General features: G+C 44.3%; 1 protein-coding gene across 1 annotated transcript in view; it reads right to left on the bottom strand.

The window, feature by feature from the left end:
* Positions 1 to 10,760, bottom strand: part of LOC126273304 (trissin receptor-like) — a 99,558-nt gene extending 88,798 nt beyond the window's left edge. The window contains exon 1 of the mRNA XM_049976850.1: positions 10,661 to 10,760. Within this exon, the coding sequence (XP_049832807.1) occupies positions 10,661 to 10,760 (100 nt within the window). The remainder of the gene's footprint in view (positions 1 to 10,660) is intronic.
* Between the last annotated feature and the right edge of the window lie 16,926 nt (positions 10,761 to 27,686).

Here is a 27,686-nt window from a genome sequence, read left to right as displayed (position 1 = left end):
TCAAAAAAGGAAGTACAAAATAGTTCAACGAAATTCAGAAATATATGGCGTCCCAGGAGGAAAAGAGAATATTCAGTGATATGACAGCGACTCTCAATTGATAAATAAAATTCAAACGGATATGCTCTATTCAAAATGGTTTCCGAGATATAGAATACATTTAATGTACGATTGTTTTCCAGTTACTGGCGCGCACAAAAGTATCTTACCCACCCAAGCTCTCCGATATTTTGTACTAACACAACCTATATCGTTGCTTTTACTCTATTTGTATCGGATTGTCTTCCCGTCAGAAAACTAGCACGTCGAACGTGTTGTGAGTGAAGTAGTGCGAGGAACTGATAGTGTGTCAGAGAGAAGCACCGGTTAACTTTAGTTGTGCACGAGCTGGCCTAAATGCGACATATCTACACTAATGAGGGATACGTAAATGTATATGTTTACGGCTTCTGCGAAGGTAGTGCTCCTGCTGCGTTCGAAGAAACCATCGGTGTTTTTCACCTTATTATGGAGTGTTTAGTACAATGGGTAAAACAGCGTTCTTTCAAGATGCCATTATTTCTTTGAACTAGTAGTTCAACAATTTGTGCAGTAACACCAACACAACGTTGAAATTATGCAGCGTAGTACCACTGCGAGCATTTGGCGGCTTTCTGAATGTGTTAATGTTCCACGATAACGTGTATGGCAGTTATCTACAAGAACCAAGAGTGAACGATAAGAATGGAATGTCAGTACAAAAAAAAAAATGGCTCTGAGCACTATGGGACTTAACTTCTGAGGTCATCACTCCCCTAGAACTTAGAACTACTTAAACCTAACTAATCTAAGGACATCACACACATCCATGCCCGAGGCAGTATTCGAACCTGCGACCGTAGCGGTCGCGCGGTTCCAGATTGTAGCGCCTAGAACCGCTCGACCACACCGGCCGGCGAAAGTCAGTACAGACCTGCTCGCATAAAAAAGGGGTTAGGATAGGAATGTAACGTTGCGCCACTTTGGTCCAATCTATACATCAAGAAGTAGTGACGGAAATTAAAGAAAGGTTCATAACTGAGATAAAAATTAAGGGTGAAAGACATTGACCATAAGAAAGGATCACAGAACGTGTTGTTGAGAATGAACAGTGCAATGAGTACAGATTAACGTGACAAAGAAAAGCGGTATAACGCGAAAATAATGGGGAATACCACAAATACGTTTAGCAACAAACTCGTGTGTGCGTTGTCCAAATATGCATTTCCTCTTCGATTCTACATAGAACCTCTTCATACCTTACCTAATCATTCCACTTAATTTTCAACATTCGTCTGTAGCACCACATCTGAAATGCTTCCATTTCCTTCTGTTCAGATTTTCCCACAGCCCACGTTTCACTACCATACAGTGTTGTACACCAGACGTATTCTCAGAGATTTCTTCCTCAAATAGGGGCTAAGTTTGTTACTAATACACTTCTCTCGGCCAAGAATGCCCTTATTGCCATAATTAGTCTGCTTTTGACGTCCTCCTTGATCCGTCCGTTACTGGTTATATTTCTGCCTAGGTAGCAGAATTCCTTAAATTCATCTATTTCGTGATCATTAATCCTGATGTTAAGTTTCTCGCAATTCTCATTTTTGCTACTTTTCATTACTTTGTCTTTCTCCGATTTACTGTCAGTCCATATTGTGAACTCATTAGACTGTTCACTCCATTCAGCAAATCAAGTAATTCTTCTTCACTTTCACTCAGGGTACCAATGTCATCAGTGAATCGTATCGTGATATGTTTTCACCCCACACCAGAAACTTTCTTTTATTTCCATCATTGTTTCTTCGATGTACAGATTGAACAGCAGGCGCGATAAATTAGGTCTCTGTTTTACTCTCTTTTTATTCCTGGCATTTCCTTCTTGGTCGTCCACACTTATTCTTCCCCCTTGGCTCTTGTACATATATTAACCGTCTCTCCCTACAGCTTACCCCTATTTTTCTCAGAATTTTGAGCAGTTTTCAGAAAGTCAGATGGTGTGTCGCCAGACTCGTACACTCTAGACACCAACGTGAATAGTCGTTTTGTTGTACCATTTTACATTATGGAGTGATATTTTCAGTCGTCAAATTCTTTTACGAAAAATGTATCTTGATTTTTCTTTAGTCTTGCCTCCACTATCAACAGCAACGTCTGAATTTCCTCTCTAGTGCCTTCAGCTTTCCTAATGCCAAACTGATCGTCACCTAACATATCTTCAATTTTCTTTTCCGTTCTTGTGCATGTTTTTCTTGTCAGCAAATTGCATGCATGAGCTGTTAAGCTGATTGTGCGGTAATTCTAACACTTGTTAGGTCTTGGAGTCTTTGGAATTGTGTAGATGATATTTTTCCGAAAGTCAGGTGTTATGTCACCAGACTAACAAATTCAGCACTGTAACGTGAATAGTAGTTTTGTTGCCACTTCGCCCAAATTACTTTAGAAATTCGTATGGAATATTATCTATCCCTTCTGCCTTATTTCATTTTAAGACCCCAAAGCTCTTTTAAATTCTGAATTTAGTAATGGATCCCTTATCTCTTCAAAATGGACCCCTGTTTCCTCTTCTATCACATCAGACAAATCTTCTCCTCATAGAGTTTTTAAATGTTTTCTTTCGTCCTATCCGCTTTGTTATCTGCATTATCAGTGGAATTTCCTCTTACCACCCATGCTTTCAATGTCTCCGAAGGCTATTTTGACTTTCCTTTCTGCTGAGTCTGTGCTTCCTACCATCATTTATTTTTCGACATCTACACATTTTTCATGCGCCATTTCGCTTTAGCTTCCCTGCACTTCCTGTTTATTTCATTCGTCAGCGACTTGCATTTCTGTGTTCCTGAGTTTTCCAAAACATTTTTGTATTTCCTCCTTTCATCGGTCTACTGAGGTAGATCTACTCTTACCCATTGTTTCTTCGCAGTTACCTTCTTTTTACACATGTTTTTCTTTCCACCATCTGTGATGGCCCTGTTTAGATATGTCCATTCCTGTACTACCTACTGAACTATTCCTTATTGCCGTACCTATAGCCCTAGAGAACTTCAGGCATATCTCGACATTCCTTGGTACGTCCGCATCCTACTTCACTGCATAATGACCCTTCCTGACTATCGTCTTAAACTTCAGCGTACTACATTGTGACCTGAATCTATAGCTGCTCCCCTGTACGCAATACTATCCCGTATCTGATTTCGAAATCTCTGTCTGACTTTGATGTAATGTAAGTTAAATTTTCCCGTATCTCCCGGCCTTTTCAAGTATACCTCTCCTCTTGTGATACTTGAACGGTGTATTCGCTATTACTAGCTGAATTTTATTACAGAACTCAATTAGTCTTTCTTCTCAGTCATTCCTTGCCCAAAGCCCATATAGCAGGCCGCTGTGGCCGAGCGGTTCTAGGCGCTTCAGTCTGGAACCCTGGGACCGCTATGGTCACAGGTTCGAATCCTGCCTCGGGCATGGATTTGTGTGATGTCCTTAGGTTAGTTAGATTTGAGTAGTTCTAAGTTCTAGGGGACTGATGACCTCAGATGTTAAGTCCCATAGTGCTCAGAGCCATTTTTTTAAACCGAATCCCATATTCTCCTGTAACCTTTTCTTCTACTCTTTCCTCTACAACTGTATTCCAGTAGCCCATGACTAATAGATTTTCATCTTCCTTTACGTACCTTATTACCCTTTCAATATCCTCATATATATATATATATATCTCTTCGTTTCCAGCTTGCGACGTCGGCATATATTCCTGAACTATCGTTGTCGGTGTTGGTTGCTGTCGATTCTGATAAGAAAACGCCTTTCATTGAACTGTTCACAGTGAAACACTCTCTGCCCTACCTTCCTGTTCATAACGAATCCTACTCCCGTTATACCATTTTCTACTGCTATTGATATTACCCTACACTCAACTGACCAGAATTCCTAGTCTTCTTTGCATTTCACTTCAATGACCCCCACAATAACTAGATTGAGAATTTGTATTTCGCTTTTCAGATTTTCTAACTTCCCTATGACGTTCAAGATTCTAACATCTCACGCCATGCGCGCTGGACGTTATACTTTCGTTGATTATTCAATCTTTTTCTCTTGGCCTCCTCCCACCTAGCAGGCCTCTCCCGGAGTACCGAATGGGGGACTGTTCAAGAATCTTTTGCCAAAGGAGAGCTCATAATGACACTTTCTCAGTTACAGACCACATGTCCTGTGTATACACATTGCAGTGGTTTCCACTGCCTTCTGCATCATCATGCCGTTGATCATTGCTGATTCTTCCACCTGTAGGAGCAGTTTTCCACTCCTAGGACAAGAGAGTGGCCTAAACCACTGTACGCTCCTCCACCTACTTTGACAATGCTGTTGGCAGTTTGAGGGTGACTTCTTATGCTAGAAGTCTCCGGCCACAAATGATGATTATTGATCAAAACTCCATCGGTGGTGGAATACGAATCCTGAACCGAAAACGCTTTGATTACCAATTAAAAACGCTACCCCATTTTTATGTTGAAGGTATGGCAGATCAGGGGGTAGAGTAGGCACGGGTCGTGCTTGGAGGCGTGGCCACTGTGACCCCGTCTTTTGACAGGATAAAGAAGAGGCAGCGGGAAGGAAACATAGTGCACGTATGTAATACTTTTTTATTTGTTTTATTATTTTTTATTTATTTAATTTTAATGTTCCAGAAAAAAATCACACATGAAATAGAAAAACAAATATAGGGCCGAAGTGGCATCCTCGTCACTTCATGGGAGTAATATCGTATCCCGCGAAACTATGTAAACGTAAACGTCAGACTTCCTATCGCTTGTGGGGGGACGGGGGAGGGGGGGTGTCATGAAACATATTGCCTAGTAAGTTCGAGAAGTGTGTTTTGTACTTAGAGTGACGTCCAATGATAGATGATAATGCCAGTAGATAATGCCAGTAATCAATGCCCGATATCACGGTCCACGAGAGCACGTATGCGATGCTTGTCCTCCAATCCAGCAGGTTGCCGGCGTTTTCTGTGAGGGCAAAAAGTCAGCGTCTGAGGAAAAAAAGCGTCCGTCGTGATCGTGGGTTCATCGGTGCGTCGGAGGAGTGCCATGATGAGTTGCGTTACCCGCCAAACATCCTTTGCCACACCGCAGTGCAGAGAATGTTCGTCTGTGTCCTGCACGCAACATATAAAGGAGAGCGGGGAATCTACCATGTGAATGTCGTACAATCGTTGGCGGTTGACTGTCTTGTGGTTGACTGTCTTTCGGTTTCTTAATGTATACCAAGACGATCTCGCTATCGTGGCGAGGAGAGGCGCATGGACTGCTCGCCTAATCTCCGCCAATCGCTCGTTGTGTATTCACGTTCGACAACATTGCTGCCATGATGACGCCTCACGTATCGATGTATCTCAATGGTTGTTGGGATCCCTGTAGAAGGTGTATGTAACTGAACGTAACTAAATACATGATGGAATCGCGCGATGTGAGAAAAAGAAGGCTATATAGTGCCTACAGCCGCCAGCGGTTCATAGGACGGGGGCAGAAGCACGTCGAGGATCGCCGACATGATTCCATTGGCTCCATGTCCGTAGTGTCGCTCGCAGGTATAGACCAAGAGCCTTGTTCCTCACATTCGTGACATTAAGTTCTCTAGAGTGGTGTGCGTGAGTTAAAGTCCCGTATTTGACCTTAAACAACATCCTTTGGCTGACATAGTATCCAAAGGCCGCCATTAACCTGTCAGCAATGCCATGGGGCATTGGTAGTACCTTTGCCAGGTGCGGCAGTCGCGAGGCCAGATGGACATTAGTGTGTTCCACACCTTGGAGCAGGTCGTGGGTTCGGAGTGAATTGTTGCGTATAAGCAATAGGACGTGTTGCAGAAGACGTCGGTAGCTCGTCGCCGCTGATTGCCGCAGTGATCGTGTGAACAGCACTCGTAAGCACCGCAAGATGTCCACCGTCGTAAAATGACTGTGCAGAGCACCCAGCACTCCTCCGATGTGCATAATCTTCGTTTTATTCATGTTGACCTGCTACCCGCTGCTACCCCGTACGAAGAATGAAGGGTAACCACCTTCTTACATCTTTCTCCGACGGAACGATTATCGTCAAGTGGCCGGCATATGCACGACACGTGAAGGTACTAGCACCGAGTCGGGCGCCTGTAAGAGTCCGTCTAAGAGTCAGCATCAACGGTTCGAGCGCTATTGCAATCAGCATCATCGACAAGGGACATCCTTGCTAAACTGCGCTGCAAATAGGAACCGTTCCTACCTCTCTGCCATTGACTCTCACCGTCGAAGGAGCGCCACGAAGGAGGCGCATGAGAACGGTAATGAAATTCTGACGTATAGCCATTCGTCGCTTTGCCGAGTCGACGAAATTACGGCTTATCCTGCCAAAGGCACGATCAAAATCCACAGATACGAACGCCGCTCGCATGTTAGAAGCTTCCTTCAGGGAAATTATGTCACGCCTAGAATAGAATGTATGTTGCTCCGAACTCCTAGACAAGCCTGGTCTGGTGGTAAAGTCTTTGATATTACAGTCTTGAGCATTGCCGCCAACATTCACGTAAAGATCTTATAGTAATTATGGAGCATTGTGAACGGTCGAAATTGATGGGCGCTGATACTCCCAGCAGATTTCGATATTAATATAAGCAGTCCCGCTATGAATTGCGATGGAACGTCTGCGTCAGTTCTCAATAACTCATTATACATCGACACCAATTGAGACATGATTAAATCCACAAATTCGCTATAAAATTCCAGTTTCAACCAATCTGGTTCTAATGGTTCAAATGGCTCTGAGCACTGTGGGACTTAACATCTGTGGTCATCAGTCCCCTATGACTTAGAACTACTTAAACCTAACTAACCTAAGGACATCACACACATCCATGCCCGAGGCAGGATTCGAACCTGCGACCGTAGCACAACCAATCTGGCCAAGGGGATCTATGCACCGCACCCTTCGTGAGTGTCCTCCGTATGATTTTCCGTTAGGGGTTCCAATAACGCCTCTGCATCCGGACCATCCATCACCGCTTGCATCTGTCGCTAAATTTCTTCTCCTATCCTGTTGTCCGTCGGCGTCCCAGTGAAAAGGAGGCGGTAATGCTCCAGAAACACAGCAGCAATGTGATCAAGAACAGGCGGTTACGCGCATGTCCCTTAGACACATGATGCATGCTAATAAGTTCTTCATCGTCGAGCATTGATAGAACGTCCCTCCAGTCGACGTCTCGCGATCAATAAAATGCGATGGTGTCCACTAGGACAGTTGAAGCACCGCCATTTAGTAATAATTACCTGTATCTCGGAGTCTTTTCGCTTTTTCCTTGCCAGACATTATGAGAGCTCTTCGTATCGCCGGTTTTGCACATTGCAGCCACCACGAAATATCCGTACTGCGCATTGGAACACGGCGAGTGCATGTCTGCCATGTTTCTTCGATCCGCTGGCGATATTCGAGATCCACCAATAAGGATGAATTAAGTTTCCACGAACTACGGCTCCGCCAGAACTGCTGCCGTGGGAGGGTTAACGTGCATAAATATGCAAGCTGATCCGTAAAAGCTGTGGGCCAACGTTCAGCAGCCAACAAGTGATCTCTTAATGGGAATACGTATGGTTGAATGGGTCAAAAACTGACATTTTCGGATTATTATCTCTTAATAATATTTGATGTCTCGTGAATAATTTTTCGCATATTTGTCGAAAAATCCAAATTGGAAGTGTAGTTTTTATCATTTCAAAATTAATAGTGCGTCTGTGAAATTATCCGGTCGTTCTGCACTGAGTTGCCCAAGTATCACTATCTCTTGAACTATTCAATCTAGAAGGCTGTGGTTTTCAGCTATTTATTCCTTGACATGATGTTAATGTTCGTGTTAAGAGGTAGGATGTACTGTGTAAACAGAAATGGCGGTATAGCACATGCATTTTCTTTATTTACTTTGTGGTTGTCGTGTTTTATAAGTTACTGTCATCAGTGTAAATCAGTTGATGAAAGAAGTGAAAGCCATAAAACAAATTGTGCCAAGAATTATGAGGGAACTAGTGGGGGTTTGGAGGCTGCTGAAGTTGTTTTTATGTTCAGACGTTCACAACAGGAGAGAGGTGTGTGTTACACTGAGCACTCGGGGGATGGTGATTCAAAAGCTTACAAATCTGTAGTGGAAAGCCAACGTTATGGTAATAAGCAGATTGTTAAGATTGAATGTGAGGGTCACGTTCAAAAACGGATGGCAACACGTCTCCAAAAACTGAAGCAGACAAAAGGAAAAGAGAAGTTTTCAGGTGGAAAGACTCTAAATGGTGAAGGAAGACTTATAGACAAAAACGTTGATGAACTCCAGCATTATTACGGAATGGCAATAAGAAACAATACACATGATCTACAAGGGATAAAACGAGCAGTGTGGGCTACATTCTTCCACAAATCTTCCACTGATGATACACCTATACATGGTCTTTGTCCACTTGGTGCTGATTCATGGTGCAAGTACCGCAAAACTCAGGCAGCGGGTAGCGAGGGACAATTTAGGCACAAAAATAGCACACCATCTGCAGTGATGGAAGCTATTAAATCAATATATAGAGAATTAGCTCATCCAGACCTTCTTTCGAGATGTCTCCATGGTCGAACACAAAACCCGAATGAGCCTTTCAATAATGCAATTTGGACCCGCATAACAAAAAATGTCTTTGTAGGAAGGAAAACTCTATGCTGGGATATTTGTGATGCTGTGATAATGTTTAATGATTGTATAAAGGGACGAATTAGGGTACTAGAGGAAACTGGTATCACTCCAGGTGCCAACACACTGCAAGTCTTTCAGCGAATGGATCATGGAAGGCCAGGGTGCAGCAGAGGAAATGACTAAAGAAGCAAGAGGCAGGAAAAGAAGGAAGCTTCTAGGTTTGCAGGATAGTCAAGAACAGTAACCAGATAATGCTGATTAAGGGACTGGCTGTTTCTAGAACCTGGCGTGCATCCCTGTGTATGTTAATATCAAACAAAATGTTTGATGTTGATTTGCCGGAAATGACATTTTTAAAATTATTTTACCCTTTATCTCAGGAACTATTACAGATACATATCTCTTCTTTTACACTATGTTACCACTTGGTATACTGCAGTTACTGAACCTCCCAAAACATGGCTACCTCTAACGGTTTTTTTACTTAAGGAAGAAAAAGTGGACTTTTAAAAGAAAATATGGAACAACATTTTTAAAAAATCGTAACTAGCTAATTATTTCTCTGTACATTTTGATTCTGGTTCAGTAATCAGAAAAGGAGTGATACTATACATCCTAAAAATTTCAGATCTCTATCAGTCACAGGTTCTCAGATAATGGGTCATCAATATTGCACATTTAACACTGTGGATATATGACGTACGTACTCCCCCTAATCAGTGAGACACGTGAATCCGATCCAGCCTGCTCGCCGCGTGGCTAGTAAAAAAAAAACGTGTAGCCCTCTCGCTGCCCACGGATCTTTTTCCACGTGTCCATTAGTGCCATGTCCCGGCAGATCGTGTGCAATGTGTAGGAGGAGCTGAAATTAGGGTTTGGTCCTTCGGTGTGAGAACACAGTCAAAATCCCCTTCTAACAAGATGTAGTGATATCTCCCATGGAATAAGGGCACTGTCTCTTCCGAGTACAATCGCGCTCGCACCAATCGATTGTCAGATCCGGAGGGTGTATAGATGTTGACAATACGAATGCCGTTTACGGTCATCGCCAAACCCCAAGCCGAAGGGAAGTAATCGAGATCACACATCGGAATCCCTTCCCGGACTAATATCGCTGTTCCACGTCCTACGACTGGAGTCGGCGCTAGGTAAGTGTTGTATCCATGCACGGCGGGAAAAGCAGCATTGCAGGTTTCCTGCACTAACATAATCTCCATGTCTGTGGCGTAAACCATGTCCCAGAAAAGTTGCATCTTTGCAAGCGAACGTGCGGTGTTAATGTTCACTTTTCTCAACTAATATGCTTGGTCCGTTGTCGTTGTCATGCGTGTGCTAAGTAATTTTGAATTGCAACGGCTTTAGCCCATTATTGTTGCTCGGAGGGGAGCCCACCAACGGGGTGCCCTCCGTTGTTTTCGTTTAGGGGTGTGTATCCTGTAAGTGAGTCGTCATCAATTGCAGGTGCCAATTCCTGTATGTTTCGACTGGTTCTGCCCGGTCGCCGTGGTCATAAATCCCAGAAACGCCCTCTGATGCATTTCGATGTGGCTGCCGGGACATTGTTCCTGACTCCTCCGTCGGCAGTGCTGGGTCAGTCGGTGTCAGTGAAGAGGGACTGTGTGAGAGAAACGACATCCTGTCGGCGTCCTCTAAAGACAAGAGTTCCGTGTCAGACATTTATTTGTCTAAAGTAAGTACCGTGTCCCCTAGGCTAGGGGATGACGTGCACCCGAACAATGGCGACGCTTTTTGCGACGCTTCGGCGATCGTTGTTTGCGCACCCTGCCTTCTGCCGCCGTAGGCAACGCATCACTATGTTCGTCGATCGTTTGTTGGTCCGTTGCCCCCGCCACCGTCTCGACCTCCACTTCCACGCCGCGTGCTACATGTGAAGGTGCGGAAGATTCCTCCCTCATGCGACGTTACGTGGCTCTAGGGGCATTCTCCGTGTCACCTCCATGCTCCCCTAACTCGGTCTGCTCGCGCATCAACACGTCCTTGTCACGCTCCGAACTCGGCAACAACTCCCAGCGGGTCACCGTCACGTACGTCATCGGCAGTTGCGTGGGGACTTCTCGCTTTGACGCTTCTCCATGTGGGAGATGCATGACAAGGTGCACTCCGAGAGAATATGACTTTCTCTACGACAGCCAGAACATGTGCGTGGCTGGCCATTGTAAATCACAATAGCTCTACATCCTCTAGTCTACAAATAAGAAGGGATATATTAGTTAATGACGATCCGCAGTTGTCGCATGCCGTTTAGTACGGGATAGGTGTTAAAAGTCGCCCAGCGTTCAGGCGTATGAGTGAGTACCTTTGCACATGGCCGCAGCTGTTCAATAACCACACACAGTAAGCAGCTACATGGGTAGCACAGTACTTGTGGCGTGTAGCTTTTTTTTTTTTTTAGATTACGTTCGTCCGCACGGGAAACAACCCGTTGGCCTGAAAAATCACCAGTTAATGTCACTGATGTGGGTGTGCCAACTGTAAAAATTGTTAGTTCGCCTAAACAAGTCATCCCAAATCTTTAAATATGCTTAGTCCCGAGTTATTAAACTGTCGGAGTGTCTGTAGCAAGATCCCCGAGTTACTCTCCGAAGTAATCAGTAGCAATGCCAATATTGTAATACACTCCTGGAAACAGAAAAAAGAACACATTGACACCGGTGTGTCAGACCCACCATACTTGCTCCGGACACTGTGAGAGGGCTGTACAAGCAATGATCACACGCACGGCACAGCGGACACACCAGGAACCGCGGTGTTGGCCGTCGAATGGCGCTAGCTGCGCAGCATTTGTGCACCGCCGCCGTCAGTGTCAGCCAGTTAGCCGTGGCATACGGAGCTCCATCGCAGTCTTTAACACTGGTAGCATGCCGCGACAGCGTGGACGTGAACCGTATGTGCAGTTGACGGACTTTGAGCGAGGGCGTATAGTGGGCATGCGGGAGGCCGGGTGGACGTACCGCCGAATTGCTCAACACGTGGGGCGTGAGGTCTCCACAGTACATCGATGTTGTCGCCAGTGGTCGGCGGAAGGTGCACGTGTCCGTCGACCTGGGACCGGACCGCAGCGACGCACGGATGCACGCCAAGACCGAGGATCCTACGCAGTGCCGTAGGGGACCGCACCGCCACTTCCCAGCAAATTAGGGACACTGTGGCTCCTGGGGTATCGGCGAGGACCATTCGGAACCGTCTCCATGGAGCTGGGCTACGGTCCCTCACACCATTAGGCCGTCTTCCGCTCACGCCCCAACATCGTGCAGCCCGCCTCCAGTGGTGTCGCGACAGGCGTGAATGGAGGGACGAATGGAGACGTGTCGTCTTCAGCGATGAGAGTCGCTTCTGCCTTGGTGCCAATGATGGTCAAATGCGTGTTTGGCGCCGTGCAGGTGAGTGCCACAATCAGGACTGCATACGACCGAGGCATACAGGGCCAACACCCGGCATCATGGTGTGGGGAGCGATTTCCTACACTGGCCGTACACCTCTGGTGATCGTCGAGGGGTCACTGAATAGTGCACGGTACATCCAAACCGTCATCGAACCCATCGTTCTACCATTCCTAGACCGGCAAGGGAACTTGCTGTTCCAACAGGACAATGCACGTCCGCATATATCCCGTGCCACCCAACGTGCTCTAGAAGGTGTAAGTCAACTACCCTGGCCAGCAAGATCTCTGGATCTGTCCCCCATTGAGCATGTTTGGGACTGGATGAAGCGTCGTCTCACGCGGTCTGCACGTCCAGCACGAACGCTGGTCCAACTGAGGCGCCAGGTGGAAATGGCATGGCAAGCCGTTCCACAGGACTACATCCAGCATCTCTACGGTCGTCTCCATGGGAGAATAGCAGCCTGCATTGCTGCGAAAGGTGGATATACACTGTACTAGTGCCGACATTGTGCATGCTCTGTTGCCTGTGTCTATGTGCCTTTGGTTGTGTCAGTGTGATCATGTGATGTATCTGGCCCCAGGAATGTGTCAATAAAGTTCCCCTTCCTGGGACAATTAATTCACGGTGTTCTTATTTCAATTTCCAGGTGTGTAGGTACCGAAAGCTGATTGAAATGAGACATAAAAAGCAGTGAAATTTTGAACTCGGATTGGACAATGTTTAGAGAGAATAGGATTGATGCTATGGGAGGTAGTGTGTTCAGTTAAGTTGAAAGCTGTTTAAACGCAGTTGAGATCGATACTGGGTCGGACTGTGAAATAGTCTGGATAAAGCTGTTAATCAGACGAGGATTGACCATTACATTAGGATGTTTTTATAGACCACCAGCATCCCCAATAAACGTCGCAGAACGTTTCAGGGAAAGTCTTGAGTACATAGTAAATAAATATCCAAATTATCCATTAGTTATTGGTTGAGAACGTCCAAAGAAGAACGGAAAGATTCGTGAAGTACATTTAGCCATCGCGAGAGTGTTACAAATCTCATCGAAAGTTTGAAGTGGGACACACTTGCAGATGGCGCGGAAAACGGAAGGGGCTACTCACAAAATTCCGAAATCCGATCTTCACTGAGGATGTAGAGCATATATTATTAGCACAGTCTTTCAAGTCGCGCAATGATCACCACTCAAAGATAAGGGAAATTAGTGCTCGTCCTGTGGCGTTCAGTCAGTTTCCCTCACGCGATCCGCAAATGGAACAGCGCCGGGGGGTGGGGGGGAATATGACTTGGGCGCGAATTGTGGCCTCCCCTGCCACACACCGCTTGGTGGCTAGCGGAGTATATGGAGATGTAGATTCTGGTACCTCAAACGGCAATTCAAAGAACCGAATGACTGTGACACCCAAGCCTGAAGGAGCTACTGTTACATCACTGCCATCAGAGTGTCCTCTTTGGGAAGCGGCGAGAGTTCTTTCACAAGCAGCTTCGTCGGTAATCTTGACGTACATTGTACTGCTTACAATGGACAGGTCTATTCCAATTAGGTCTGTAGCAGGTAAACGAACTACTTCCCTCAAAAAACGCTCTGCTTCGAAAGCATTGGGTCTGGTATATTGGTTTTCATACGTGAATTAGGGCGTAATCTTTCTAAAATTGTGTGCCATGACGATCTAGTCATACAACAACACGAGCAAGTACCGGCGGTGTAACCACTTCCTCATCCACGAGCGTCAGTGGCCGGGACAACAGGTCAGTGCCGCTCCACCGCCTAGACTGCCCCTAGACCACGGGTGCACGTTGTAATGCCACGGTAGTGACAGATAATAAATTAGGATCAAGTTCGCCCACATACCACTGTTGTAACCCAAAATGCTCTATAGAGAGTGGGCATGTTGCCCTGGCCTGCTAGATCACCAGATCTGTCTCCAATCTAGCACATATAGGACGGCATCAGGAGGCAACACCAGCGTCATGCAACACCAGCATTAATGTCCCATCATTGACTGACCAAGCGACCAACTGCAGCAGCCATGGAACTCCGTCTCGCAAACTGATATCCGCTGCAACACAGTGCGTGTGCGTGTACAAGCTTCCTTTCAGCATTCTGGCGGCTACACCGGTCATTAATGAAGCAATATTTCACATTTGCAGTGACTTATCTCGAGCTTGCATTTACCTGTGGTCTTGCAATGTTATCACTTAAATATGTTACCTAAACAAATGTATTTCCGAAATATCGTTACTCTACTTTAATTATTTCGGGTGCTGCGTATTTTTGTGGTCAATGTAAAAGAATTAAATTCGCAGAACAAATTTTGAGAACCCTTTAAAATCGTGCTTTGTAGAAAACAAGTGTTGAATGATATTGGATACCTGCGGTGGACAAATTAATACCGTCATGCGTGATAGCATGTTAATAAATGATGAGGCTCATCCTACTTGCACGACAGAAGGACCGCCAAACTGCACACCAGGTTAAATTTTTTTTTGAAGACTTCAGTTTCAGTCTGCTTCTGGAAACTTAGTGCGAATTCCACAACCGAGAGGACGCAATAACAATTCACGGCGTAATGCGCGATCAACTTTCAGCATCTCTTTTTCTGACAATGTTATCGTATGCGTGGTATGCATCAAAACTAATTAAAGGAAAAGAAATATTTTTAAAAGTAAACCAAGCTTGTTTTCCTCTGGTTGCATTCGTTAGATGTTCTTGGTCCTGCGATTATATTTGCTTCGAATGTGTATAAGCAAGTACCGGCATTGCAGCTCTTCGAAAAAAAAATCAAGAGATCCTGCAGAGTGATTGGAAGGGACGTTGTAAATCGATCAGGATCAAATTCTTCATTTTTTACTGATTCTAGCAATTTGAGAAATTTATATACCTACCTTGTAATTATCCTCTGTTGCTTTATTTACCCTCCTATACTCATCAGTTTCGAAACGGAAAAAATACAAGTAAAACAACTGCATAGCGCAACTGGGTATCGAACACAAGTTCTCCTTTCTGAAGCCTTCGTCGCTACACTTACTTTATGGGAACATGAGCGGCAGTTGAAAGTTTCTTTCCTCGATTTCTAGGAAAATACGCGTTGGCGGAACTCATACGCTGTTACCAAATGTTCAATTTTCTCTTATCTATTGATGCCCTCTGTTCTCAGTTGACTGAGCGATATTAACTTTAGAGGTAGTTTCCTCAAAACTTGTTGTTGTTGTTGTTGTCTTCAGTCCTGAGACTGGTTTGATGCAGCTCTCCATGCTACTCTATCCTGTGCAAGCTTCTTCATCTCCCAGTACCTACTGCAACCTACATCCTTCTGAATCTGCTTAGTTATGGAGCCAAAATATCTTAGTCTTTCGTTTTAGGTTGTTCACAAGCGACCTACTTAATAAGATTAGAATCGGTTGGCCTTGTCTGAGTCCTTTTCATTGCTAGCTGCTGTTTGCCGTCATTATTGAGGGTGCTGAAAGAAATGTTTATCTCGATCGCTTCGGTTGTGAAATAGTGTTATAACTGAAGCGATTGAAATAAAAATTTCTGCCAGTACCCTCAGTATAGATAAGCACATCACGGACATGACCGTCGGAAGACTGAGTTGGTTGGGGCGGTATTGCAATCGAAACATTACCATATATGGCGCTGCATTTGGCACCAGTGATATCACAGCCATCAACCAAGACAATCACCACTTGACAGTTGCCGAGGAATAGTCTGTCTCAAGCTCGTGGGTTTTTAACCTACTCACGCAGCTAGGAGTTCCAGAGAATTTTATCACTTCTTCCGCTTTCGTTCTACAGGTACCTGAAGCCTACCGTCACGCCTCATAAAACGCACAAGACCGTTCTTCGATACAGATTCGATTTGGATTATTTCACGGAACTGTGTAACGAAGGCTTTAGATGACTTTGGTATGCCATTTCTCTTTCCCCTGACTCGGTTACGAAATAAGTACCATGAGTCATCGTATCTTCATCGCATCGACGATAGTCTACAAAAAAAATTTTAAGAGCAGCTTCATACCTGAAAAATAATTCATGAAACTCATAGTGTTCAGAGACACCTCCAGGAGCTAGATGAATTATTTTCATTTACTGAACACAGTTTCAGCCATTTAGACGATCCTCAGGCATACCATCATCACCACAGTGTACACATTTTCTCAGTATAATTCCTAAACATAGAGTCATACGAGTCGTACTGTGTCCTTTTAATCTCATTTGGACTAATCTCGCCTTGGATATCTTCTGTGTGCAACATGAAGTGCTATGTAAATGTCCCACGGAACATACACTGTCGGAAAAGCATACTCGTACGTTATAGTCTGTTTCTACAGGCAAATTTAGTTTTTCGATCTACATGAAATTTCTGCTCCTTTCTGGACTTATTTCATCGGCGCCCTGAGTGTTTCTTTGACAGTGATGGTAATGCGTGTCGTGTCATAATGAGTGAGTGTGTGGATTCGCGACCTGTGGAAACCAGTGACCCAGATCTGTTTTATAATGCACAAACACGATCAACTCCCACCTCAAGCTTCACATCTGTGCCCTCTCAACTAAAGCACTCTCCACACACTACAAAGCATTTAAAATCACAACCAATTATAGAAGAACGTAACGTCATCAGTAGGATCCTAACACAGAATAAGCAATGTTAAGATATAGTGTGATCTGACTCTTCAAGCTTTCCCGACGGCAAACCCGTGAAGACTATTTACAGTCTGATTGCTTGCATGGTCATCTTCCGCCGTATACATTATATTTCAGTTCCTGTTTGTTTTCCAAGCCTACTGTGATTAAAGAGTGTTTCCACCAGACACGTTTCGCTTTTATTTATAACGACTGTTCAGTGGTCATTCTGGAACTATGGCGTACGTAGAACTCTTTCCATTTTCATATTTATTGATTAATTACTTTATTTGTTATAATGTGGGGCAAAATTTATTTACGGTGTTTCTGTCTCTTGCTTACATGCTCGAAAGTCCATTGTTTTTCCCTTCTTTGCTAGCTGGGGTAGAAGTTGGGTAAGATCTCCTAGTAAATTAACGGTTTACAATTTTATGCTTTTATTAACCCGTTTTTTCGTACTCTACATTTGCAGTTTTAAACTTTTGAAAACTTCAGACGAGGAACACCTCTGTAGTTTCAAGTGATCCGCATGCGACGTATTGTTTGTGTTTCTTCATTCGATTTTTGTGTTGGCTGTGAACATTGCCAACTTCGTGAATGCAACTATTTTTATTACACATTCGTAGTCGTGTTTGTGCGCGCTCGTGTGTGTGTGTGTGTGTGTGTGTGTGTGTGTGTGTGTGTGTGTATGTCTGTGACCGTACATTAGAGAAGAGTGTCATATCTTTTTCAAATCTCTTTGCCTCGTTGCACTTCAGCGTCCTTCTGCCAACAACTATAATATTGAAGATAGCTGTCATTTATTGTTCCATCTCAGCTGCACAGTTTTTAAATAGATTACATGTTTCGATCAGCCTGGATCATCTTCAGGTCTAGGCTGTTGCGTCAGCAACCTACCTTGTCTACTCAGAACCACATATCAGAGTGCTAATTAAAAATGTGCAACAAATAAGAATTATCTTAAATATCTACAGAATTGCTGAATCTCTCAAGATAGTACAAATATAACAGAATCGAACAACAACGCGATTAAAAACTCGCCGCTTATTTGGGAAGATCAATTACAAAACCTTTGACGTCTCTCTGTTTGAGTCCACTCATTTAAATATTCTCCAGGTAATGATAAATGGAGAAGAGCCTCTTACCATCTTTAAGTTTCCTTGTCTTGTTGCCTCTTTCAGCGTCATTCTACTAATATAAATCTAATAGAATTGGGAAGGTTAATAATTAATGTAGTGCACACCAATGTGTTAATAAACTCAGCGTTTCTTTGGGAAAATCTGGCGTCTCTGTGTTAGCGTTTGCTCAACTTAATATCCAGGTGCCGACAAATTACATCTGCCCCTCCGTTTCTCATTTATTTTAGGACAGATGAAAAAAAGACGTTACCAGAGATAAAGCTGCTCATCTGAGCGCCTAATCGGTAGTAAAAGAACCTAGAAGTGTAAACTGAAGATGGAAACGTTACGTAAAACCACGAAACTAAATTTATATCGCTGCAGGGTAGTGTGATACCATCGTATCTTAACAAATTCAAGTCAATATTCGAAGGCGTGGTTGCACTTAGGACAGAAACATGTTTATTACTGACATCAGTCACTTACCATAGTGACACAGACAACACACAGTCTATACGCTACCTTCTGCCAATCGCCCACTAGAGTCGCTTTCCAATCAGTCACTAGAGTAGCACGGGCAATAGCGTATCACACAGCCACCCCTAAGAACCTCTTAAAATTTGTCAATGACATTTAGTTATATGACGTCAGTAGCCACGATGTAACCGAAGACATTCACCAGTATATTTGCCGGCCGCTGTGGCGAGCAGTTATAGGCGCTTCAGTCCGGAACCGCACTGCTGCTACTGTCGCAGGTTCGAATCCTACCTCCGGGATAGATGTCTGTGATGTCCTTGGGTTAGTTAAGTTGAAGTAGTTCTAAGTCTAGGCGACTGATGACTTCAGATGTTAAGTCGGATAGTGCTCAGGACCATTTGAACCAGTATAATGCAGTGAACCGCCCTGAAGAGGACCACAGCAAGTCGGTCGAAACCTCGGCAATTTTACTATTTTAGTAGTTACATTGACAAGGCCCAATATCCAAAATTATTTTATCAAAATAAGCAACCCGTTGTTGCACAAGATCTACATAATGTCACAGATACTACACTCCTGGAAATTGAAATAAGAACACCGTGAATTCATTGTCCCAGGAAGGGACTTTATTGACACATTCCTGGGGTCAGATACATCACATGATCACACTGACACAACCACAGGCACATAGACACAGGCAACAGAGCATGCACAATGTCGGCACTAGTACAGTGTATATCCACCTTTCGCAGCAATGCAGGCTGCTATTCTCCCATGGAAACGATCGTAGAGATGCTGGATGTAGTCCTGTGGAACGGCTTGCCATGCCATTTCCACCTGGCGCCTCAGTTGGACCAGCGTTCGTGCTGGACGTGCAGACCGCGTGAGACGACGCTTCATCCAGTCCCAAACATGCTCAATGGGGGACAGATCCAGAGATCTTGCTGGCCAGGGTAGTTGACTTACACCTTCTAGAGCACGTTGGGTGGCACAGGATACATGCGGACGTGCATTGTCCTGTTGGAACAGCAAGTTCCCTTGCCGGCCTAGAAATGGTAGAACGATGGGTTCGATAACGGTTTGGATGTACCGTTCACTATTCAGTGTCCCCTCGACGATCACAAGAGGTGTACGACCAGTGTAGAGGATCTCTCCCCACACCATGATGCCGGTTGTTGGCCCTTGTTGCCTCGGTCGTATGCAGTCCTGATTGAGGCGCTCACCTGCACGGCGCCAAACACGCATACGACCATCATTGGCACCAAGGCAGAAGCGACTCTCATCGCTGAAGACGACACGTCTCCATTCGTCCCTCCATTCACGCCTGTCGCGACACCACTGGAGGCGGGCTGCACGATGTTAGGGCGTGAGCGGAAGACGGCCTAACGGTGTGCGGAACCGTAGCCCAGCTTCATGGAGACGGTTCCGAATGGTCCTCGCCGATACCCCCGGAGCAACAGTGTCCCTAATTTGCTGGGAAGTGGCGGTGCGGTCCCCTACGGCACTGCGTAGGATCCTACGGTCTTGGCGTGCATCCGTGCGTCGCTGCGGTCCGGTCCCAGGTCGACGGGCACGTGCACCTTCCGCCGACCACTGGCGACAACATCGATGTACTGTGGAGACCTCACGCCCTACGTGTTGAGCAATTCGGTGGTACGTCCACCCGGCCTCCCGCCTGCCCACTATACGCCCTCGCTCAAAGTCCGTCAACTGCACATACGGTTCACGTCCACGCTGTCGCGGCATGCTACCAGTGTTAAAGACTGCGATGGAGCTCCGTATGCCACGGCAAACTGGCTGACACTGACGGCGGCGGTGCCCAAATGCTGCGCAGCTAGCGCCATTCGACGGCCAACACCGCGGTTCCTGGTGTGTCCGCTGTGCCGTGCGTGTGATCATTGCTTGTACAGCCCTCTCGCAGTGTCCGGAGCAAGTATGGTGGGTCTGACACACCTGTGTCAATGTGTTCTTTTTTCCATTTCCAGGAGTGTATATACGTTAGCGCTAGCAGATCCCCACTTTCGGGTTGCGTTGTTACACCCAATATGATGAGCTTTGATAGCAGTCCCTCCCGGCGAAGATAACCAATCGTCGAGTGGATCTTCTCTTTCCTTGAACCGCCCATAATCGAATTGAAAAATTTTGGAAATTTGTGATTACATTCTATGGGACCAAATTGCTGAGGTTATAGGTCCCTAGGCTTACAAATTAATTAATCTAACTTCCGCTAAGGACAATGCACACACCCAGGCTCGATGGAGGACTGGACTGAACCCCCACGGGGAGGGGGGGGGGGGGGGGGAAGCCGCCCAAAACGTGGCAAAGCGCCTCAGATCCTGCGGCTGCCACCCCACGCGTCGATTTGAGACTTGAGACTCTGAAGTGAAATAGGAAACTATGTGGAGGGCATGGACGGTGTGTCTAAGCTTTTGTCTCCTTGATGAATGGTCATAATCCTCGACTTCATACATTACGTTCGACAGGCAACGAACGAAACGGAACGGCATCATGTATTCCTTTTCCGATGGTCCCATTATGCGCACAGCCCTAACAATCCGTAGTATGTCCCCGGCCTGAATTTCAGTGACCGATAGCTGCCCTTATAACACCCGCAGTCCACCTGCTGAGTGTCGAATTCCGTAAGCGACTCAACTGCCTTGATTCTTCGGTCCATGTGATTAGATGTTTCAAGTAGACATTTAAGTATAGTACGATAACAACGGAAACAGAATATACGTCGTAGTTTTAACCTCGTGATCATGGAGCAGAAATATCGGTATCAAGCTTTTAGTGTCTTGCTTCACTGTGTTGCACGCGAACGTCACTAAGGGCAGTATTTCTGTCGAAAGCTCTGTGTTCGCCGCCGAGGAACATCGATAGCATATCTTCCAAAGTCACATTAAAACTTGAAATTATCTCTGTTACTTGTTTCGACGGGAAAACTTTTCCACAGTCGGAAAATATCACACGGGATGCTCTGAGCTTCAGTAATATGTCTTCAACATTTCCATAGCAGCAGGAGTCGGCACTACTTTGGTGATGCGTGTCAAGGTTGTCCAGTTTGATTAATTTATTATCTGTCATTACCGTGGCATTACAACGTGCCCCCATGGTCTAGAGGCAGTCTGCTTTAGGCAGTGGGGTGCTCTGGTGATCTAGCAGGCCAGGGCAACATGCCCACTCTCTATAGAGCATTTTGGGTTACAACAGTGATATGTAGGCGAACTTCATCCTGTTGGAAAACTCCCCAGGAATGCTGTTCATGAATGGCAGCACAAGTCAAATCACCAGACTGACTTACTAATTTGTAGTCAGGGTGTGTGGGATAACCACGACAGTGCTCTTGCTGTCATACGAAATTGCACCCGAGACAATAACTCTAGATAGAGGTCCAGTGTGTCTCGCACGCAAACGGATTGGTTGCAAGCGCCTCCTTCTAACCAACACATGGCTATCACTGGCAACCAAGCAGAACAAACTTTTGGCAGAAAACGCAACAGACCTTCACTCTGCTCTCGAATGAGCTCTCGCTTGAAACCACTGACGACGGTGGTGTTAACTGCTGCTCAAATTGCTGCTGCAGCTGCTGTACGACGTGCAAGAGTCATGCGCCGGATACGATTGTCTTTTCTCTCCGTCGTTCCATGTGACCTTGCGGAGCTTCTTCAAAATCGCAGACTGGACATCAAGCTTGTCGCAGCCCTTTTACACGACCTCGCTAGAACTCAGTGCGGTGTTCATAATGGAGCATTTGTTGGCTTCAATGCATTCTTGACTAACATCAGTTCACCACGTCCAATCTCAATTGCCGCTGCTAGCCCCAACTCTTATGCGACTGATCCTAAATCTGAGTACACATCTTCTTTCGGATCTAGAAACACGCCTACCAACTCTCATTTTATGTTGGATACATCTTTTTTGTGTTGTGATTTTTTACCGCCAGTGTATTTCCATGATTTGAAGCAACTGAAATAAGCGCTGTGTACAAATTCTTTATTTTATGAACACAGCCAGCTGCGAAATGGGTTAGAAGTCCACATTCGCCGCTATCTTACTTGGAATTGTTTTCGTACAATGAGGCTTAATATTTTAATCCTTTATTAATCTATGTAGTTCGAGAAATTTATTTGGGTACTTTGTTATTATTCCTTATTGATTTACTTACGTTATTAACTCTTCTGTTCCTACGAGTTTCGATGAGGAAAAAACAAAAATTAAGTAAGAGTGGGGAATGGAACTGGCCTAGCTCACTACGCTAGCGGCGCTTTCGTTCAACAGCCCATAACTTACGTGTACCTAAGCGACAATCAAGCAAGTTTGTTTACAGTATTTCTAAGAAAATATGTGTTTTCGGACCCCATAATATATGTATCCCTTTATGAACCATGGACCTTGCCGTTGGTGGGGAGGCTTGCGTGCCTCAGCGATACAGATAGCCGTACAGTAGGTACTACCACAACGGAGGGGTATCGGTTGAGAGGCCAGATAAACGTGTGGTTCCTGAAGAGGGGCAGCAGCCTTTGCAGTAGTTGCAAGGGCAACAGTCTGGATGACTGACTGATCTGGCCTTATAACAATAACCAAAACGGCCTTGCTGTGCTGGTGCTACGAACGGCTGAAAGCAAGGGGAAACTACGGCCGTAATTTTTCCCGAGAGCATGCAGCTTTACTGTATGATTAAATGATGATGGCATCCTCTTGGGTAAAATATTCCGGAGGTAAAATATTCCCCCATTCGGATCCCCGGGCGGGGACTACTCAAGAGGATGTCGTGATCAGGGGGAGAAAACTGGCGTTCTACGGATCGGAGCGTGGAATGTCAGATCCCTTAATCGGGCAGGTAGGTTAGAAAATTCAAAAAGGGAAATTGATAGGTTAACGTTAGATATAGTGGGAATTAGTGAAGTTCGGTGGCAGGTGACTACAGGGTTATAAACACAAAATCAAATAGGTATAATGCAGGAGAAGGTTTAATAATGAATAGGAAAATGGGAATGCGGGTAAGCTACTACAAACAGCATAGTGAACGCATTAATGTGGCCAAGATAGATACAAAGCCCCCACCTACTACAGTAGTACAAGTTTATATGCCAACTAGCTCTGCAGATGACGAAGAAATTGAAGAAATGTATGATGAAGTAAAAGAAGTTATTCAGATAGTGAAGGGAGATGAAAATTTAACAGTCATGGGTGACTGTAATTCGGTAGTAGGAAAAGGGCGAGAAGCAAACGTAGTAGGTGAATATGTATTGTGGCTAAGAAATGATAGAGGAAGGCGCCTGGTAGAATTTTGCACAGAGCACAACTTAATCATAGCTAACACTTGGTTTAAGAATCATGCAAGAAGGTTGTATACATGAAAGAACCCTGGATATGCTTAAAGGTATCAGATAGATTATATAATAGTAAGACAGAGATTTTGGAGCCAGGTTTTAAATTGTAAGACATTTCCAGGGGCAGATGCGTACTCTGACCACAATCTATTGGTTATGACCTGTAGATTAAAACTGAAGAAACTGCAAAAAGGTGGGAATTTAAGGAGATGGGACCGGGATAAACTGAAAGAACCAGAGGTTGTACCGAATTTAAGGGAGAGCGTAAGGGAACAATTGACAGGAATGGGAGAAAGAAATACAGTAGAAGAAGTATGGTAGCTTTGAAGGATGAAGTAGTGAAGAAAGCAGAGGATCAAGTAGGTATAAAGACGAGGGCTAGTAGAAATCCTTGGGTAACAAAAGAAATATGGAATTTAATTGATGAAAGGAGAAAACATAAAAATGCAGTAAATGAAGCAGGCAAAAAGGAATACAAACATCTCAAAAATGAGATCGACAGGAAGAGCAAAATGGCTAAGGAGGGATGGCTAGAGGACCAATTGAAAGATGTAGAGGCTTATCTCACTACGGGTAAGATAGATACCGCCTACAGGAAAATTAAAGAGACCGTTGGAGATAAGAGAACCACTTGTATGAACATCAAGAGCTCAGATGGAAACCCAGTTCTAAGCAAAGAAGGGAATGCAGAAAGATGGAAGGAGTATATAGAGGGTCTATACAAGGGCGATGTACTTGAGGACAATATTATGGAAATGGAGGAAGATGTGGATGAGGATGAGGTGGGAGATTCGATACCGCGTGAAGAGTTTGACAGAGCACTGAATGACCTGAGTCGAAACAAGGGCCCCGGAGTAGGTAACATTCCATTAGAACTACTGACGGCCTTGGGAGAGGCAGTCAAGACAAAACTCTACCATCTGGTGAGCAAGATGTATGAAACAGGCGAAATACCCTCAGACTTCAAGAAAAATATAATAATTCCAATCCCAAAGAAAGCAGGTGTTGACAGATGGGAAAATTACCGAACAATCAGTTTAATAAGCCACAGCTGCAAAATACTAATACGAATTCTTTACAGACGAATGGAAAAACTAGTAGTAGCCGACCCTGGGGGAAGATCAGTTTGGATTCCGTAGAAATACTGGAACACGTGAGGCAACACTGACCTTACGACTTATCTTAGAAGAAAGATTAAGGAAAGGCAAACCTACGTTTCTAGCATTTGTAGACTTAGAGAAGGCATTTGACAATGTTTACTGGAATACTCTCTTTCAAATTCTAAAGGTGGCAGGGGTAGCATACATAGAGCGAAAGGCTATTAACAATTTGTACAGAAAGCGGATGGCAGTTATAAGAGTCGAGGGGCATGAAAGGGAAGCAGTGAATGGGAAGGGAGTAAGACAGTGTTGTAGCCTCTCCCCGATGTTATTCAATCTGTATATTGAGCAAGCAGTAAAGGAAACAAAAGAAAAATTCGGAGTAGGTATTAAAATCCAGGGAGAAGAAATAAAAACTTTGAGGTTCGCCGATGACATTGTAATTCTGTCATAGACAGCAAAGGACTTGAAGGAGCAGTTAAATGGAATGGACAGTGTCTTGAAAGGAGGATATAAGATGAACATCAACAAAAGCATAACGAGGATAATGGAATGTAGTCGACTTAAGTCGGGTGATGCTGAGGGAATTAGATTGGGAATTGAGACACGTAAAGTGGTAAAGGAGTTTTGCTATTTGGGGAGCAAAGTAACTGATGATTGACGAAGTAGAGAGGATGTAAAATGTAGACTGGCAATGGCAAGAAAGTGTTTCTGAAGAAGAGAAATTTGTTAACATCGAGTATAGATTTAAGTGTCACAAAGTCATTTCCGAAAGTATTTGTATGGAGTGTAGCCTTGTATGGAAGTGAAACATGGACGATAACTAGTTTGGACAAGAAGAGAATAGAAGCTTTCGAAATGTGGTGTTACAGAAGAATGCTGAAGATTAGAGGGGTAGATCACATAACCAATGAGGAAGTACTGAATAGGATTGGGGAGAAGAGAAGTTTGTGGCACAAGTTGACCAGAAGACGGGATCGGTTGGTAGGACATGTTCTGAGGCATCAAGGGATCACCAATTTAGTTTGGAAGGCAGCGTGGAGGGTAAAATTCATAGAGGGAGACCGAGAGATGAATACACTAAGCAGATTCAGAATGATGTAGGTTGCAGTAGGTAGTGGGAAATGAAGAAGCTTGCACAGGATAAAGTAGCATGGAGAGCTGCATCAAACCAGTCTCAGGACTGAAGACCACAACAACAACAAATATATGTTGATGTAAAATGCTCAATCAGTCAACTTTCTATCGCTACCTTGAATTCTGAGTCGGTAGCGGGTCACGTACTTTACGGGTAGTTTTCTCAAAAATGAGGGAGTGTTGTACACAAGCGACATGCCCATAATTAGCCGAATCAGTTCAGTTATGTTTCAGGCATTCCCCTTGTTCGGCCAGCTTAGGACCCATTCATGGGATGGCTGAAGTGGGTGCGGCAGTCTTGCAACCAGATCGCTAACTCATTTGGCACTTGACTAAGCACCACAAACGTCACATGCTGTAGCACAGATCTATTAAAAAGTAGCAGCAGCAACCAAACGACAATCGCCATTTGACAGTTTGCGAAGAGTATTACACCGAGAGCTCGTGGGTTGTTAAAGAACTGATGCGTTTGGAAGCTCGAGAGAAATTTATCAGTCCAATGTGTTTTAAGAAAGAGAATGCTGAAACTGAAAATGTTACGACATGTGGTGGTACGTGACATGACGTGATATTAAATAACTTCGTATATATAGCAAAACTGACGTAACGAAATATGTTATTGTGTGAACTTTCAAAGATTTAAATATTATCTCTTTTTAGAAAAATAACAAATCATTTAATATGATCTGCGAATGTAATTCAAACCTCTGGTTTTTTATTTATTTATTTTCTTTTTTCAAAAAGATTTTGTGACGAGGCACGAAAACGTGTAAGTTTCATGTAATATTTAGGCTAAATATAATCAAATATTACTTAAAAGTGTTTTTAGTTTTTATATACACCACCTCATACATTCAAGAAGCGCTAAAATTAATTTCTTTATGCAAATTTTTTAGGGGAACTTTGGTGCAGAGGTCAGCGCCACTGTTTTAAATGATAACGTCCCAGAGTCGTAATAAATATCACAATATTCTGTAATTTCGACAAGTAAAAATAAATTTAAATGTAGGAGATTCCTCTTGATTAACACTTCTTCCTCTGCAACAATAAAAGTAATCATGTTTTCCAATATTGAGTCTTATTTCAGCAAACTTAATTCAACAGTTGTATTCAATCTTCGCTAAACGAATTCGCGAGGGTCTTCTTAGTCATACCTCTCGTTCTTAGTCATACATAACAATAAATACCCCAAGCGTAAAGCCTGAGATGGCCTTAATATAAAAATACCGTGTTGGCAAATTAACTGCGAGAAATACCACATCATTGTCACTGACTTAAATAATTTGCTAGTTGCTAAGCAGGTACAGTAACATTAACTTTAACTTTTAATAATACATAAAGCACCACCACAGGCAGAGGCGACAACAAGTATATTTCGTTAAGGAACCAAGCGTCGAAAATACATACTGTGTGAGCATTAAGCATACGTAAGCACGCCTATGGCGAAGGAGAAAAACAGAAAGTACATTCTTCAAAAATTGTTTCACCAAAGACGATCTGCAGTACGCTGCGTTGTGAGTGCTGATGTTCACACTGAGCCACTAAACAACATTTAGCGCTGTAGCGCCTGCTTGATGGTTTCAGTATACGACAGGGAGCGCTGCACGAGGAAAGAACTGCGAGACATGTACTTCCTTCACGGTGCAACTGAAGACAATGGTCGAAGAGCTCAGCGAATGTACTTCTTTCCAACACGAAAATGTCCGCATTATCGACATTAACTGTATCTGCAATCAACAAGAATATCGGCACATTCATATAGTGCCAGCACAACGCACGCACAGA

This window comes from Schistocerca gregaria, chromosome 5 (assembly GCF_023897955.1).
Source record: "Schistocerca gregaria isolate iqSchGreg1 chromosome 5, iqSchGreg1.2, whole genome shotgun sequence".
NCBI lineage: Eukaryota > Metazoa > Arthropoda > Insecta > Orthoptera > Acrididae > Schistocerca > Schistocerca gregaria.
This window is presented reverse-complemented; position numbering and strand designations above follow the sequence as displayed.